The sequence below is a fragment of the Mastigoproctus giganteus genome, chromosome 7 (genome assembly GCF_048544385.1).
Source record: "Mastigoproctus giganteus isolate SK-2022 chromosome 7, ASM4854438v1, whole genome shotgun sequence".
NCBI lineage: Eukaryota > Metazoa > Arthropoda > Arachnida > Uropygi > Thelyphonidae > Mastigoproctus > Mastigoproctus giganteus.
In genome coordinates, this window is record NC_143581.1 from 169,760,768 (window position 1) to 169,776,777 (window position 16,010).

Sequence of the window (16,010 nt, forward strand, 5' to 3'; positions counted from 1 at the left end):
GAAAAAATAATCTATAGAACAGACAGCACTCCCGATCAGAGCCACACCACTGACACAATGCAAGCCCAACCAGCCTATATAATAGAAAGGAAAAGAATAGATGGCGGCACAGGCGCTGCTATTTAGCATATCAACCCACTACTACCCTAATTTATATTATGTAAAGTAAAAATTAGACAAAAGTAATAAAAATAAATAATTATGGCTATATGGCTATCATCAGAGGCAGCAATTGCACATCCCCCACATGATGCTCAATTATATCTGATAATTTAAAATAATATGATATTTAAAATAACATCAGCCAGTAGTACGGCAATAATACAGAGCGAAACAGAACGCAAAATAATACAAAATAAAGAAACAGGGAAGGGAAAGTAGAGATAGTAGAAACCAAGGTAGTCAATAATCCCCTATATAATTTAGTCAATTAAGCAATTAAACGTAATTAATAAACAAGATACAAATTTAAAATAATGCCAATTATAAATAATTTAGCGGCACCCCCCTAGAAGGTACCAGTTCCAAAAGACGTGAAATATCACCAAAAAAGGTTAAAGAAACTACCAAAAATAAAATATCAAAATAATAAATCAAAACAATAGACAAACAATAGACCATCTATTCTTTTCCTTTCTATTATATAGGCTGGTTGGGCTTGCATTGTGTCAGTGGTGTGGCTCTGATCGGGAGTGCTGTCTGTTCTATAGATTATTTTTTCGCTGCATAAGGACCACCGCCATGCAGATCCTCTGCATTGGTTCATCTATCGGAGAATGGAGAGGTGGTTTGGTTCTTCGATATTTCTGCCTTTGCGATGATTTGTATGACGATTGAAATGCAGCGATTCCATGACCATTAATGGCCTCGTGGTCCTCTGTCGATATGGGGCATAATGGTCAGTCTATTGTTTTGATTTATTATTTTGATATTTTATTTTTGGTAGTTTCTTTAACCTTTTTTGGTGATATTTCACGTCTTTTGGAACTGGTACCTTCTAGGGGGGTGCCGCTAAATTATTTATAATTGGCATTATTTTAAATTTGTATCTTGTTTATTAATTACGTTTAATTGCTTAATTGACTAAATTATATAGGGGATTATTGACTACCTTGGTTTCTACTATCTCTACTTTCCCTTCCCTGTTTCTTTATTTTGTATTATTTTGCGTTCTGTTTCGCTCTGTATTATTGCCGTACTACTGGCTGATGTTATTTTAAATATCATATTATTTTAAATTATCAGATATATATATATATATATATATATATTTAAAGTTCTTAACTATGTTTGTTTTTGATTGTACACTCAAATTCTATATCTACAGAGACATCATTTAAAAAGATTTTGAGGAGCTGAGTTTGATATTAATTAGAATTAAGTAAGTTAAATTTTTGATTATAAAATTACATAATCAAATAATCCCTTTTGTCACCAAATTGTGCAATTCAGCCACTTCGCTACTGTGATTTTGGAAGTATATCTCAATAAGCGGATTATTATAAGCAGTTTAACAAGTAGTATAGTGTGATGAGGTGGGTAAATAGATTTTGTGTTTTGCCATATGTGTCAAATCCAGCTGCGACTGTTCTGTCCCCCCTCCCCATTTTTTATTTTGCCAAATAAAAAATGGGGAGGGGGGGCAAAAAAATTTTTGGCAAAAAAATTGAAAATAGTGATATAAATGTATAAATCAAGGGTACAACTTATGGATTAAATAAATGAATTACTCATGTTGAATAATATTTCTTGCAGTCTAATAACCCACATCCTTACAGAATAGGCACCTCCGTAGCCAGGTGGGAAGGAGCAGCAGTGCGTTGCACACGCTTCTTGATTAGACCGGGGTTCGAGCCCGTCACCACCAAATACGGAGGATGCGGAAAGGTCAGGGAATGACCACCGCATATCCCCGGAGCAATATGGCCTTAGTTGCTAATGCTCCTAAAAACCAAAAAATAACAATAACCTAAAAACCAAATAACAAACAAACCTTACAGAATGTTGGCAGTCCTGCAAATAGTAACCTTAGGAATCATTTTCATTTGTACATTGCATCTTTAATGTTTTTTTAGAAAAGAGATTGTGAAAGCAGTGACAAAATAAGAGCCTTTGCTTCTGTAATGTGCTATATCATTTCTTTACTGCTGAATTAAATTTCATTCCTACTGTGGCACACAGTGTGATTTTTATCGCTAAGATTGATATATATTTTCTTATCAGACATTGAAATATTTATATAAGAAATTTTTAATGAATAGGATTAAAGAATACTCTGTAGATATATATTTTTTTTATTTTAGGATCTGATGAAATTAACAAATCAGACACTCACATCAAATTTGAACCTGATGAAAATGGAATACAGGATGCTATTCTCATAATCGAAGAGTTGGATTTTGATGATAGAGATTATTACACTTGTGAGGCAGACAATGGAATTAGTAGTTCCAATTCCACTATTTTAGTTAGGGTAAAAGGTAAGCTTCATTCCATGTGGATATAATAAATGCCATTATAAGTAAATGCCCATTGTAGTTCTGTGAAAGGGACCAGACCCAAAGAGCACTAAAATCAGCATCTTTTTTTTTTTTTTTTTTTTGGAGGCTATTTTTCATTTCTCATCAATATTTTGCTAAATAACATTTTTTTAAGCTTTTTTACAGTGTTTATGAAGCAGTGGTTTATATGTAAGTTGAAAAACTGCACACTTGATTTATTTTTTGATATCTACATCCTTTCATTGCATGCTGTTAAAAAGAATGAAAATTTCTACAACCTTAAATTCAACTAAACTTATCTAAACATATAAATGTAGTATCAACATAACAACAATAACAACCATGACAAAATGGAGGACCACCATCAAGGTCGCGAACATCATGGCCAGACAGATCCTCACCCAAAGAGGAATCTTCCAGGAAGATTCCCTGTGTCCACCACGATCAACAACAGCAAGTACAGATATAATCTTAAAGGAAGGAAGGATTGCACCCTCTCTCACCCGATCTACATGGATGACATCAAACTTTCGTGGAAACTGAGAATCAACTCCAACAGCTACTACAGATCACTGAAGAGTTCGGCACTGATATCATAGAAATTCAGTTGGCCAAAACTACCAGTTGAAGACTGCTGAAGAGGTTAAAGCCATGACAAAGGGAGAGACCTACAAATATCTGGGGATGATGCAAGCTCAACAGTTTGAACACAAGGAGGTCAAGGCCTCTTGGTCATTATGACCAAGAGCCATCAACACCACTCAGATTTGACCGTTGAGAGACTGACCATAAGCCGGAAAGGAAGTAGGAGAGACCTGAAAGACTGCATTTAAAAAATTAAGAAGTTTAACATATAGGTTAGTGCAAATGCATCATTTTAACATAGCTTTTTACCAAAGTAGTTAAATTAATTCATTAAATTGACATTGTTTTGGTTATATCTCATATTGTGAATGCTTTCACAACAAGTTGCCATGGTATTGTACTACATCGAATAAATAACACCACCAGTGGAGAAGACTATTGTTATTTATTCTCAGCAGATACCACCACCCAGATGGCACCGTTTCAAAGCTTTTTGGCTTCTCTTCAGTGGGTGGGCAGGTACCCTGGTGTTACAATAGTGACAACCCAGTTATGAAGTATATCTTCACAACATGAGAGATGCCTGATGGTGTGTAGTGATATAGACTATAAAGTATTTAAGGGCAAAGGCCTCATGCTACGAAGTAGAATGACTAATGTAGGTTAGTGCAAATGCATCATTTTAACATAGCTATCTACCAAAGTAGTTAAATTAATTAATTAAATTGGCATCGTTTTGGTTATATCTCATATTGTGAATGCCTTCACACCAAGTTGCCATGGTATTATACCTCATAACTGAGTTGTCATTATTGCAACACCAGGGTACCTTCCCACCCACTGAAGAGAAGCCAAGCTTTGAAACGGTGCTATCTGGGTGGTGGTGTCCACCGAGAATAAATAACAATAGTCTTCTCCACTGGTGAAGTGTTATTTATTTGATGTAGTACAATACCATGGCAACTTGTTGTGAAGGCATTCACAATATGAGATATAACCAAAATGATGCCAATTTAATTAATTAATTTAACTACTTTGGTAGATAGCTATGTTAAAATGATGCATTTGCACTAACCTACATGTTAGTCATTCTACCTCGTAGCATGAGGCCTTTGCCCTTAAATATTTTATAAAATGAAGAAGTTAATTAAGAATCTGGGGAAATATTTCCAGAAGAACACCCATCTACCAAGCCTTAAGGAAGATAGACAAATGGCATACACTGCTCAACCTTTACAAGGAAATACTACTCGCATAGACAGAAGAAACAAAGACAGAAAGATGGGCAACGAAGGCACTCCACGGCAATCACTACAGTGACCTACATAAAGCCCACAATGATGTTACTTCCACAAGAGGAAGTAATACTCTCATTCTGATTATCAGCAGTGACTCTTTATGCATTAAGAACCTGCAAATAGTAAAAGACCTTTGTGGGAATGATCGCAATGTGCTGATGTGGAACTCACGTAAAGCCTTAACTACTGTCAAAGGTAAAGGGAAGGGCTTTTACTTCCATAAGAGTGACTACAGTGGTCTCAGACAATTTTTAAATTCTCTAACGTGAGACCATCTGATGATATTGCAAGCAGCAAATTCTAAATGGGAAACATTGAGGAAAATAATCATAGAAGCTATTAGGATTTTCATACCAGTCTTAGACCTAATTGGGTATCAGATGAACTGATGAGATTTTTGGCTGAGAAGAAAAATGTATGGTATGCATATAAATTATCTGGTGATACAAAGGACAATGGTGGGTGGATAGGATCTATCCAATTATATTAAGCAAAACAGTAAAGGGGGCCAGCAAACCTTTTGCCATAATTATGAGAATGTCTTTGGATTCAGAAGAGATCCCAGTGGACTGGAGATATACAAATGTATTCGCAGTTCACAAAGGAAGATCAGAGGGTGACATGAGTAATTACAGACCTGTTTGCTTAACTTCTGTTCTAAGGAAAATATTGGTGTCACTGGTTAAAGAAGAATGCAAGAGCATCTAGACAGGAATGCACTTATGATGCAGTCATAGCTTGGATTTGTTAAGGGGCGATCTTGTCAGGCCAATCTGTTTAGATATTATAATGCAGTAACAAAGGAACTGGATGCAAAAAATAATTTTGATATCACATACTTTGATTTCAGGAAAGTTTTTGATACTGTTGCACATAAAAGACTGCTGTAAAATGGGGGCAAGTTACTATTCTGGATAAAGGGATGGTTGAGTGGGAGAAGACAGAGTGGTTATTAATGGACACTGCTCTTCATGGACTACTGTTATTAGAGGATCCCAAAGGGTTCTGTGCTTGGCCCATTGTTGTTTTCTATATTTATTAATGATATCGATGAATTATATCAGGCTTAAGTTTGCAGATGATGCTAAGGTTGGCAGGGTGGTTAATGACTGTAATCGTGGAAAGTTGCTGCAATAAGATCTAAACAAATTAAGCCGATTGACTGAAAAATGGCAGTTGAAGTTTAGCATTAAACATAGATAAATGAAAAGTAATAATAATAACACAACTGGCAAACCGCAGGAATGGATAACATCCACAACTACTGGTACGAGAAGTTCACTTGCTCACACAAACACCTAGCAGAGCAGTTCACTCAAATGATAAGTCGCCCGGAGACAATCCCAACTTTTCTTACTGAGGGAATCACATACTTGAAAGCTAAGGACCAAGATACAAGAAACCCAGCGAAATACAGCCTGATCATTTGTCTCCCAATGACGTACAAGATTCTGACCAGCTGCATAACTAAGAAGATATCAGACCACTTGGAGAGCCAGAACATCATGGCCAAGCAGCAGAAGGGATGCAAGGAGCAATTAACCATTGATGGCACAGTTATAGAGCAAGCCTACATGAAGCACTGCAAATTCTACAAGGCCTACATCAATTACTGCAAGGCCTTCAACTCCATATCTCATAGCTGGCTAACAGAGATGCAGAAGATCTACAAAATCAATCTGACAATGGCAAACTTCCTAGAAGCAACCATGGTGAAATGGAGTGCAACTAACAAGGTTGAGAACATCACAACCAGACCAATCTCCATCAGGAGAGGAATCTTACAAGGAGATGCCCTGAGACCACTGTGGTTGTGTGTAGCACTCAACCCACTATCCACCATGCTCAACAACAACAAGTATAGATATACCCTCACAGAAGGAAGGAAAAACCTGAATGACACCATGCTCTACATGGTAACCAAAAACAACTCCAGCAGCTACTCTGAATCACCAAAGAATTCAGCAGTGATATCAGGATTGAATTTGGACTAGACAAATGCAAGATCCACTGATTGCATAAAGGGAAATTAGTTGGCCGAAACTACCAGCTGCAGACTGGTAAAGAGATCAAAGCATTGACAGGGTAGAGACCTACAAATACCTGAGGATGATGCAAGCTCAGCAGCTAGCGCAACAGGAGATCAAAGCCTGCCTAACCAAAAAATACCATCAAAGATTCAAAACTGAATGGAGAGAACACAGTTAAAGCCATAAACACCTATGCAGCCCCAGTGCTAAAATACTCCTTCAGGATCATAGATTGGACTAACACCAAGATGGAGGATATTGTGTGAAATACAAGGACAATGATGACCAAGAGCCGGCAACATCACCCAAAGTCAGCTGCGGAGAGACTGACAATAGCTCAGAAAGGAGGAAGGGGCCTGATAAACCTCGTTGAGCAACAGAAGAAAGCAATAGCGAACCTGAAGGATTATTTACAGAAAAACACAGCAGCACTCTACCAGGCCATAAGGAAAATAGACAAGTGGCATATCTCACTCAACCTAAGCAAGGAGTCCCCTCCCGCAAAGACAGGGCAAATGAAGCTAGAAAGATGGGTAAAGAAGACACTCCATGGTAGACACTACAGTGACCTCCTTCAGGGCCACATAGATTAAATGGCTTCTCATGCATGGCTCACAAGAGGGATGCTCTTCCTGGAAACTGAAGGATTCATGCTCACCATCCAAGACAAAGTAGTCAACACAAAGAACTATAGAAAATACATTGCAAAGGAGCCAGGAGTGGCAGATGACACATGTCAGTGATGCCACTTTTCCTCGGAAACAATCCAACACATCACCGCAGGATGCAAGGTGATCACCTAGACAGAGTACTCTCGTAGACATGACCAGGTAGCCAGGATAATACATCAGAAGCTAGTGAGGAAATAACAGTTGATCATAGAAAGTATATTGTATTACAACTACGAACTCCAGACCATATTAGAGACCCCAACTCACGAGCTGTACTAGGACTGTGTCATCATAACAAACAAGACAATCCTGCACAACAGACCAGACATAACCATTGTCGACAAGAAGGAAAAGGCTACCTAGCTGATTGTCATAATGGTGCCCAATGCTGGCAACCTCCAGATAATCCACAAGGAAAAGATCAAGGAAGTACACACACACACCTAAGACAGGAGACCTAAGAGATGTGGCATATACAACAAGCAACGACCATTTCGATCTTTGTGTTAACTACCAGTATGGTGCCAAAAACTGTACACAAGTGCCTAGCAGCAATAGGTTTTCCAGAGAACACTTAAAAGGAACTCCAGAAAGTCAAAATCCTGAACACCTCTAGGATAGTCAGAGTTCCTTGACCTACAGTAATAACAACTGGACATAACAACCACCCTGTGCACTTGGTACCAGTACCCATCACTGGGTGGAAACCCTTCCCCCTTGTCAGGAAGTAATAATAATAATAATGTTGATAACTCCAGGCTGTACTAGAAACCCCTGCTACAAACTATACTGGGACAATGCCAATAATAACAGATAAGACAATCCTGCACAACAGACCAGACATAATCCTCATTGACAAGAAGGAAGTGCTACCTATCTGATTAACATAGCAGGGCCCAATAGCAGCAACCTCCAGAAAACCTACAAGGAAATGATCAGTAGGTACACACAGCTATGACAAGAAGTCAAAGAAGTGTGGCATGTTGAACAAGTAATTACCATCCCGATTACCATGTCAATCACTGGCATGGTGCCACAGAATCTCCATAAGTACCCAGCAGTAGGCCTCCCAGAGAGCACTTACATGGAACTCCAGAAAGTTACAATCCTGAACACCTGTAGAACAGTCAGAGAATTCCTCAACCAACAGTAATAATAATACTAGTAACCAGACACAACCAACCACAGCATGCACTTGGTACCAGTACCTGTCACAGGGTGGAAAAAATCCTATAAAAAAGTTTTATAATAATAATAATAATAATAATAATAATAATAATAATAATAATAATAATAACAACCCTCATCAACAAGAAGGAAATGGCAACCTTCTTGATCAATATAGTGGTGCCCAACACCGGCATCCTCCAGAAAAAAAAAAAACCTACAAATAAAAAATCAGGAAGTCAAAGAAATGTGGCATATGGAACAAGTAATGACCAATACATCACTATGTCAACCACTGGCATGGTGGCAAAGAGCACAGCAACATTAAGCATCCCAGAGAATACTTAAATGGAACTTCAGAAAGCCACAAACCTGAACCAGTATAGGATAGCCAAAGAGTTCCTCGACCATCAGTAATAATAATAATAATAATAATAATAGTAGTAACCGGACACAATCAATCACTCCATACACTTGATACCACTACCTTTCACGAGATTGTAAAAGTCCCATAAGGAGAAAAGTCATAATAAGAATGCCGTCATTAATGAAATTTACTGATGGCATACTGAACACATAGCATCGGTAAATTTCACACAAAAGATAAATTACAGTATCAACAAAGAAAGAAAGTGAATGAAAAATGTTGAATTAACAAAAAAAAAAAAAGTGTGATTGCATCAGTAAATGGATGGATGGAGGGTGGGGAACACTGAGTTGTGAAGTGCATCCTTTCTGCCTTCAAAGCTTGAGTTAAATATGAGATAAACAAATGTTACCTCCACTGGAAATGATTGGCAGGCTTTGGTCTCTGTCATCCCTTTCATGGAAACAAAACTCAAGAGGAAGGAGGTTATATCTGGATTTATTCTTTCTTGCAACCTTAAAGACAGCAATGTAAGTGGGAAAGTGGTTTAAATGGAAGGACTATAGATGTTAAAAGATGCATAGCACTTTGTAGGACTGATTATGTGACCAGAAGAAAAGAGCAAGATATATAAGGGAGGGTGCTATAATAAAACTTTATTGTAGGAGAAACCTTTTAAACTGTAATGTAACATAAAGTGGGCACATGGAGCTATTTTTACTCGACTGCAGGGTAGAAGACAGTTTTCTACCCTGCAGAGTCAAGATAAGCATGAGTGTTTTTTTTTTTTTTTTTTTTAAGCTGCACTGGCCATATTGCACCTGTGACAGGATTAAACAAGGAATCCAAGAACTGAACGTAGTTGTTGCACATGTTCTGCTTCTTATTTCAAAAGTTGAAATTTGGTGGAGGGGAGGGATTTCTGATCAATAAGCCCTATAAAATATATATTATCTTATTTTGTAGTATTTTTACATGCTTGATATAAAGGTCAATCTGGGGTATACCACAAATCCCACACACATTTTAGAAACTCGCTGCTCTGAAGTTTGAAGGTCACTGAGGTTGAGAACCTGGGTTTATCTCCACAGGTGCACTAACTGAATTTACATAGGGTGTCAAGAATTAATTGGTAAATTACAAATATCGTGCTAAAATTAAGCATTGGAGTCTGACATATATACAGGGTATATCAGAAGCCTCGACTCATAGGTCCAGGCTTCTGATATACCCTGTACAAAGGGTACTAGGAAAGTTTTGCAATATGACGCAACAATGAATCACAGGAAGATGCTTGTTGCTGCATGTTGAAACATGTTCATACGTGCATAGTAGCCGCCGCGCCAAGTCGATGGGCTCAGTTATTCATTAGTAGTGAGAGTGTAAAGTGCTTGCGATGGCATCGTGGTCACGAAATGAGATAAGGACAGTTTTGCGGTATAATTTCGTGCGTGGTTTAACCATAGACCAGTGCTTAGAAGAAATGACTCTTGCACTAGATGATGATTGTCCACATTGTACAACGATATTCAGGTGGTATAGAGAATTCCAAAGGGGAAATTTCACTCTGGAGGATTCTGAGAGGCCAGGAAGGCCACGAACGTCAGTTACGGAGGAAAACGTTACTGCTGTGAGGAAAATGCTTGACGAAAACAGGCGAGTGACCTACCAACAGATAGAGGATACTTTGGGCCTAAATGCACCAGCAATTCGTTCGATTCTGCAAGATCATTTGCACGTGAAGAAACTTTGTTCTCTCTGGGTGCCGAATCAACTGACTGAAGAGCAGATGACACGACGTGTGACTTGGTGCCGGGAGATGTTTAAAAAGTTTGATAAGGGACAATCTCGGTATGTGAACAACATCGTGACAGGTGACGAGACTTGGCTGTACTATTACGATCTGCCGACCAAGGCTCAAAACAAAGTTTGGGTCTTTGATGATGACGACACACCCGTAATTGTCAGAAAATCCCGATCTGTAAAGAAGAAAATGATAGCTGTATTTTTCAAATCGAGTGGAATTGTGGAACGTGTCGTTTTGGACACGCAGAAGACAGTCACAGCTAAGTGGTATACTGAACAATGCCTGCCTAAAGTCATTGGATCTATGAAGAACCTGCGGCCAAAGTCAAGAATGGACACCTGGTACCTCCATCACGATAATGCTGCAGGTCACGGCGCCAAAGCCTGCACCGAATATTTGACCACGACAGGACTGAAACTTCTCGAGCACCCACCCTACAGTCCAGACCTTGCTCCCTGCGACTTTGCACTGTTCCCGCATGTGAAAATGAAGCTAAAAGGGAGGCGGTTTTCCAGTGATGAGGACCTTCTACGGGCTTGGGACAACGAGTGTGCTTTACTCCCTAGTGAAACTTGGCAGAACTGGTTTAAAGATTGGTTTCGGAGGATGGAGAGGTGTATTGAATGTAGAGGAAATTACTTTGAAAAAATTAAATAAACAAAGCTGTATTGCAAAACTTTCCTAGTACCCTTTGTATATATGTCAATATCATGTGGAGGTACTGATCCACTTACGTGAGTTATGGGTATTTCTACCACTGCTTAGCCACAAATAAGTCTCATGTTTCAGTGCCACATGTCATCCACATACATCTTAGGTGGACGTTGTGATAGAAACATGGAGTGAAGTTGTGCATTGTGTGGAATCATGAAGAGTTCACATGCAGTGATGGATCTTGTAAGGAAACCAGTTTAGAAGAAATTGTTGCCTATGGAATATCTAATTGTCATGACACTGCTCTGATATTAATCTATGAGTATGCATTTTGTGTAGCACCATCAGCCACAGCAACAGCAATTTTATCAAATAACAGCTGCCACATTTGGGCTGCCTTCTTGGGCTAGGAGATACAGACAAAGTATCCATTTCTTTGAATTTCCATATTTTGAGAAGGGGACCTCTTATTAAACTTTTTTTTGAAAGCTCAGCCACACACTATTCATTTGCAGTACTTTACTGACTCTCCTTTCTACTTTAGTTGCACCTGCTTTTATGATAGGAGACGTGTACGTCCCTAGTCATATTATGAGATTTATTTTACATATCTATAGAAATTTTCTATAGATATTCATGCAATTTGTGCATCATCAGTTACACCAATGTGAATTTTTGGAACAAGTTTTTTTTTTTTTTTTTCCTCACGTGCCTGTTATTTCCCCTTGATCCTAGACAGTCTGTTGCAAATTTCAACTCTGGGTGATTCAGAGTATGTCACCTGCAGGTAGCCAAAATGATAGACTTTAACTATATATATATGTATATCCAAAATGATAGACTTTAACTATATATATATGTATATCCAAAATGATAGACTTTATAACCATCTTGTATATGTAAACTTAGCCATACATTTTAAAGCTTTAGGGGGAAAAAAAGTGATATTATAACCTAAAAATTTCTGATATGTATGCTAAAAGCAGGAGTAATTATATTTTAATTACAAGTTATTTTTGTGTTCTTACTCAAATAGCCTATCATCATGTTTATTTTAGCAATATTTCATATTATAGCATTTATATAACTTTGGTTGTTCTCTTTGTTGCAGATAAACTTGCTGCTTTATGGCCATTTTTAGGTATTTGTGCAGAAGTAGCAGTCCTGTGTTCTGTAATATTTATTTATGAAAAGAAACGAGTAAAACCTGATTTTGATGAATCTGATACTGACCATAATACTGAAAAGTAAGTTATCTGTAAAATATTTCCTCAATAATGATAATGCTTTGTGCATGCAGCATGCTTTTGATTTAATTTTGCTGCAGTAGGAGAAGAGAAAAATTAATTTGAATAGATGGATGTTATCATGTAAATTTAAAAATATTACTAAGGGAAATAATACAAAATAGACCATCCAAAAACCAGTATCCAACCCTGGACCTGGTTATTGTCAAATTAAATGTCAAAATCCATGTACAGAAATTTTCATCAATAGCTTGCTTAGTAGAATGCAACTTTGTCAGTTTAGCAATATGTGTCATTAATTTTTTTTTATTACCTATATTACTTTATTTGTATTTGTTTTTTTATTGCCTTTGGTTTAAATTTGAAAATAAGAATCAGTAATCGCTTTGATTTAAAAAAAAAAAAAAACGTTTGTTGATTATAATTTATTGTATGACAGTTACATTGCTCATTTTTCATATTATAAGCTCCTCGTACCGATATTTTGGTGACAGAATATCCTGAATATAGTAATAAAAGTTGGTCATGTACAGAAATTGGCAAAAAATGAGACGACCAGCTGCCAGTGGAGAAGGGTACCGAACATTCTCTGTTTGCCTCAACTCAAATCTCTCCAGTTAAGTTCCTGTAGCTTATCACAGCCTTAAATACAATATTAAAATATAGAGTAATGAAATTTTATTTACTTAAAAGTAGCTCTTCAACTTCAAAAAGCCATTGGGAGTCAAACAGCTGCTTGAGAATGGACCCAAGTGAATGCAGTGTTTTTATTTATTTAGAAATAAAAATCTTTCTTACTCTCATATAATACTGTTCTGGCTTTATAAATAAATTTTGTAATTGTAGTTTCTTTCTCCTCTATGCACTTACTAATGTAGGACATTTTATGTACGATGGTCAGTAAACTTTCTGTTGTAAATTCATAAGATTATATCATTTGCTTATGGCAGACAGAAGTCTGCCTGTATGGGTTGTAGGATATGCTCAATCATATATTAAATGTATATTGGAGAAGAAAGCACCTGAATGAATTTTTAGAAGCACTAAGTTAGTTAAATTTATTTAACTTTAACTTATGTATAATCATATGAAGAGATGAGCAGTGCTATTACCATCCAGTGGTACTACTCATGGGTGGAGTAGGAGGACCAAATCTTAAAAAGTTCTGATTTTTGGATATCCACATTTCAGATGGTCTAGCTGTATTAATTATTTATATTGGTATCTGTTCATACGATATTTGATGATTAGGATATATATATATATACACAGAGTGCAGAGAAACTCTACCAACAAACTTGAACAGGTGATATAGGGTACCAAACGAAACATTTTTTGTCAAGTAAACACAGGTCGTAAATGAGTCGTTATGGCAGCAGAAGCTATTAAAGGGTTGTAAAAATCAGAAGAGCACATTCAGTAATTTATTGTTTAATGCATGCAAATCATTTGCCGTTGCACACCGATTGGATGTGCAGCATCGTTTGGTGTGGGATGTGGTGCACGAAGCCGGACTACATCCTTTCCGATGCCAGAAAGTGCATGCGCTAGAACCTGCTGACGTTGCCCACTGTGTCGAGTTCTTCCACTGGTTTTTACAGGAAACCAACGTGCAGTCTGATTTTGCCAATAATGTGCTTTACATTGATGAGGCATGTTTCACCCAAGAGGGATTGTTCAACAACCGCAACAGTCGTGTGGGCAGAGAATAATCCCCATGCAGTGGTTGAACGTGGATACCAACACAGGTTTAGTGTCAGTGTACGGGCTGGAATTGTGGGAAACATTTTAGTTGGACCATACATGTTGCCTGCACATTTAGATGGACGACTCTATTTGCGTTTTCTAGAGCACACACTTCCAGAGTTGTTGGAGGATGTTCCTCTGATTGTCCAAGCACAAATATGGTTCCAACATTAGCATTAGCAGAGGCATTTGATGCAAGAAAGCAAGCTTATGCAGCATCAGCCAAAAAAAAAAAAAAAAAAGTAACATAAATAAATAAAAATAACCACTTCCACTTCACCCCTCTGTTCGTTCGAAATACCTGTCCAGCTGAGCCTTAAACTTATTTAGGCTATCAACTTCCACGACAAGGGATGGAAGTCTGTTCCACCCACCAACCACCCGCTGGCTAAAGGCAAATTTCCGCACATCTATCCTACATCTGTCTTTCCTCAATTTGAATTTATGCCCTCTCAGGTGATTTTTCTGAGCTAGAGGAAGAATCCCATCAGCATTGAGCATGCTCAAACCATTCAAGGCTTTGTACACCTCTATCAGATCACCCCGCTGGTGCCTAGTTTCCAGACACTGTAATTTGCAAAACTTAAGCCTTTCTTCGTAAGAGAACCCCTTTGTCCCATTCACCAATCTAGTTGCCCTTCTCTGTACTCGTTCCAGCAGCTCTACATCCTTCCTGAAATGAGGCCTCCAGGCCTGTATACAGTACTCTAGGTGTGGCCTGACCATTGCCTTATACAAGGGAATAATCACCTCCTTATCCCTGCTAGAAAAATTCCTATATATCATTGACAATACACCATGAGCTACTCTTGCAGCTCGTCTGCACTGCTCAGAGAACTTCATATCTGCCTGCACCACCACCCCCAGGTCCCTTTCATTCTCTACCACTGTCAGTGTAGTACCACAGAGTTGATACGTTGCTCTGGGGTTGCTGTTTCCCATATGTAGTACTTTACATTTGTCAATGTTAAACTTCATTTGCCACCTCGAAGCCCATCTGCTCAACCTTTCCAAATCCTGTTGCAGCAGCATAGTGTCAGTAGTGTCCTTGACAACCCTGCCAACCTTCGTATCGTCTGCAAACTTGGACATTAAGCCTGATATACCATCATCAATATCATTTATAAATACAGAAAACAATAAAGGCCCCAATACTGAACCCTGAGGGACTCCACTAATAACATTAGTCCACGATGAGCAGTGTCCATTGATTACCACTCTCTGTCTTCTCCCCCTCAACCACCCCTTTATCCATAGCAGCAACTTGCCTCCAATGCCACACTGCTCCAATTTGTGCAGCAGTCTTCCATGTGCAACAGTATCAAAAGCCTTTCTAAGATCCAAGTATATAATATCAAAGTTATTCCCTGCATCCAGTTCTTTTGTGACTGCATCATAGTATCCAATCAAATTGGTCAGGCAAGACTTCCCCTTAACAAAACCATGCTGTGTCCTAGCTATAACTGAAGTCTTGTCTAGATGATCCTGCAGTGCTTCTTTCACCAGTGCCTCCATTAATTTTCCGGGAACAGAAGTTAAACTCACAGGTCTATAATTACTTGTGTCAGCCTTTGATCCCCCTTTGTGAATTGGGGTCACATTTGCACATCTCCAGTCAATGGGTACCTCCCCTGAGTCCAAGGAAGCTCTCATAATTATGGCTAAGGGTTTGCTTACCTCCTTTGCTGCCTCCTTTAATATAACTGGATAGATCCCATCCACCCCAGGTGCCTTTCTTGTGTTCATCTTCAACAATTTCTCCTCCACTTTGCTCTCAGTTATTACAAGATTCTCTAGCTTACTGCTAGAGTTGAATACACCTCTGGCATTCCCCTCGCTGAATAACTCCTCATGTGTGAATGTCGATGCAAAATATTCATTTAGTTTGTTAGCTACCCGAGCAGGGTCATCAACAGTTGACCCATCGATCTCAAGTG

The 16,010-nt window shown here is 38.3% G+C and overlaps 1 protein-coding gene across 1 annotated transcript in view; it reads left to right on the top strand.

The window, feature by feature from the left end:
- Positions 1–16,010, top strand: part of LOC150083325 (basigin-like) — a 218,123-nt gene that overhangs the window by 186,737 nt on the left and 15,376 nt on the right. The window contains exons 10-11 of the mRNA XM_090377977.1: positions 2,304–2,480; positions 12,192–12,327. Of these exons, the coding sequence (XP_090234103.1) occupies positions 2,304–2,480; positions 12,192–12,327 (313 nt within the window). The remainder of the gene's footprint in view (positions 1–2,303; positions 2,481–12,191; positions 12,328–16,010) is intronic.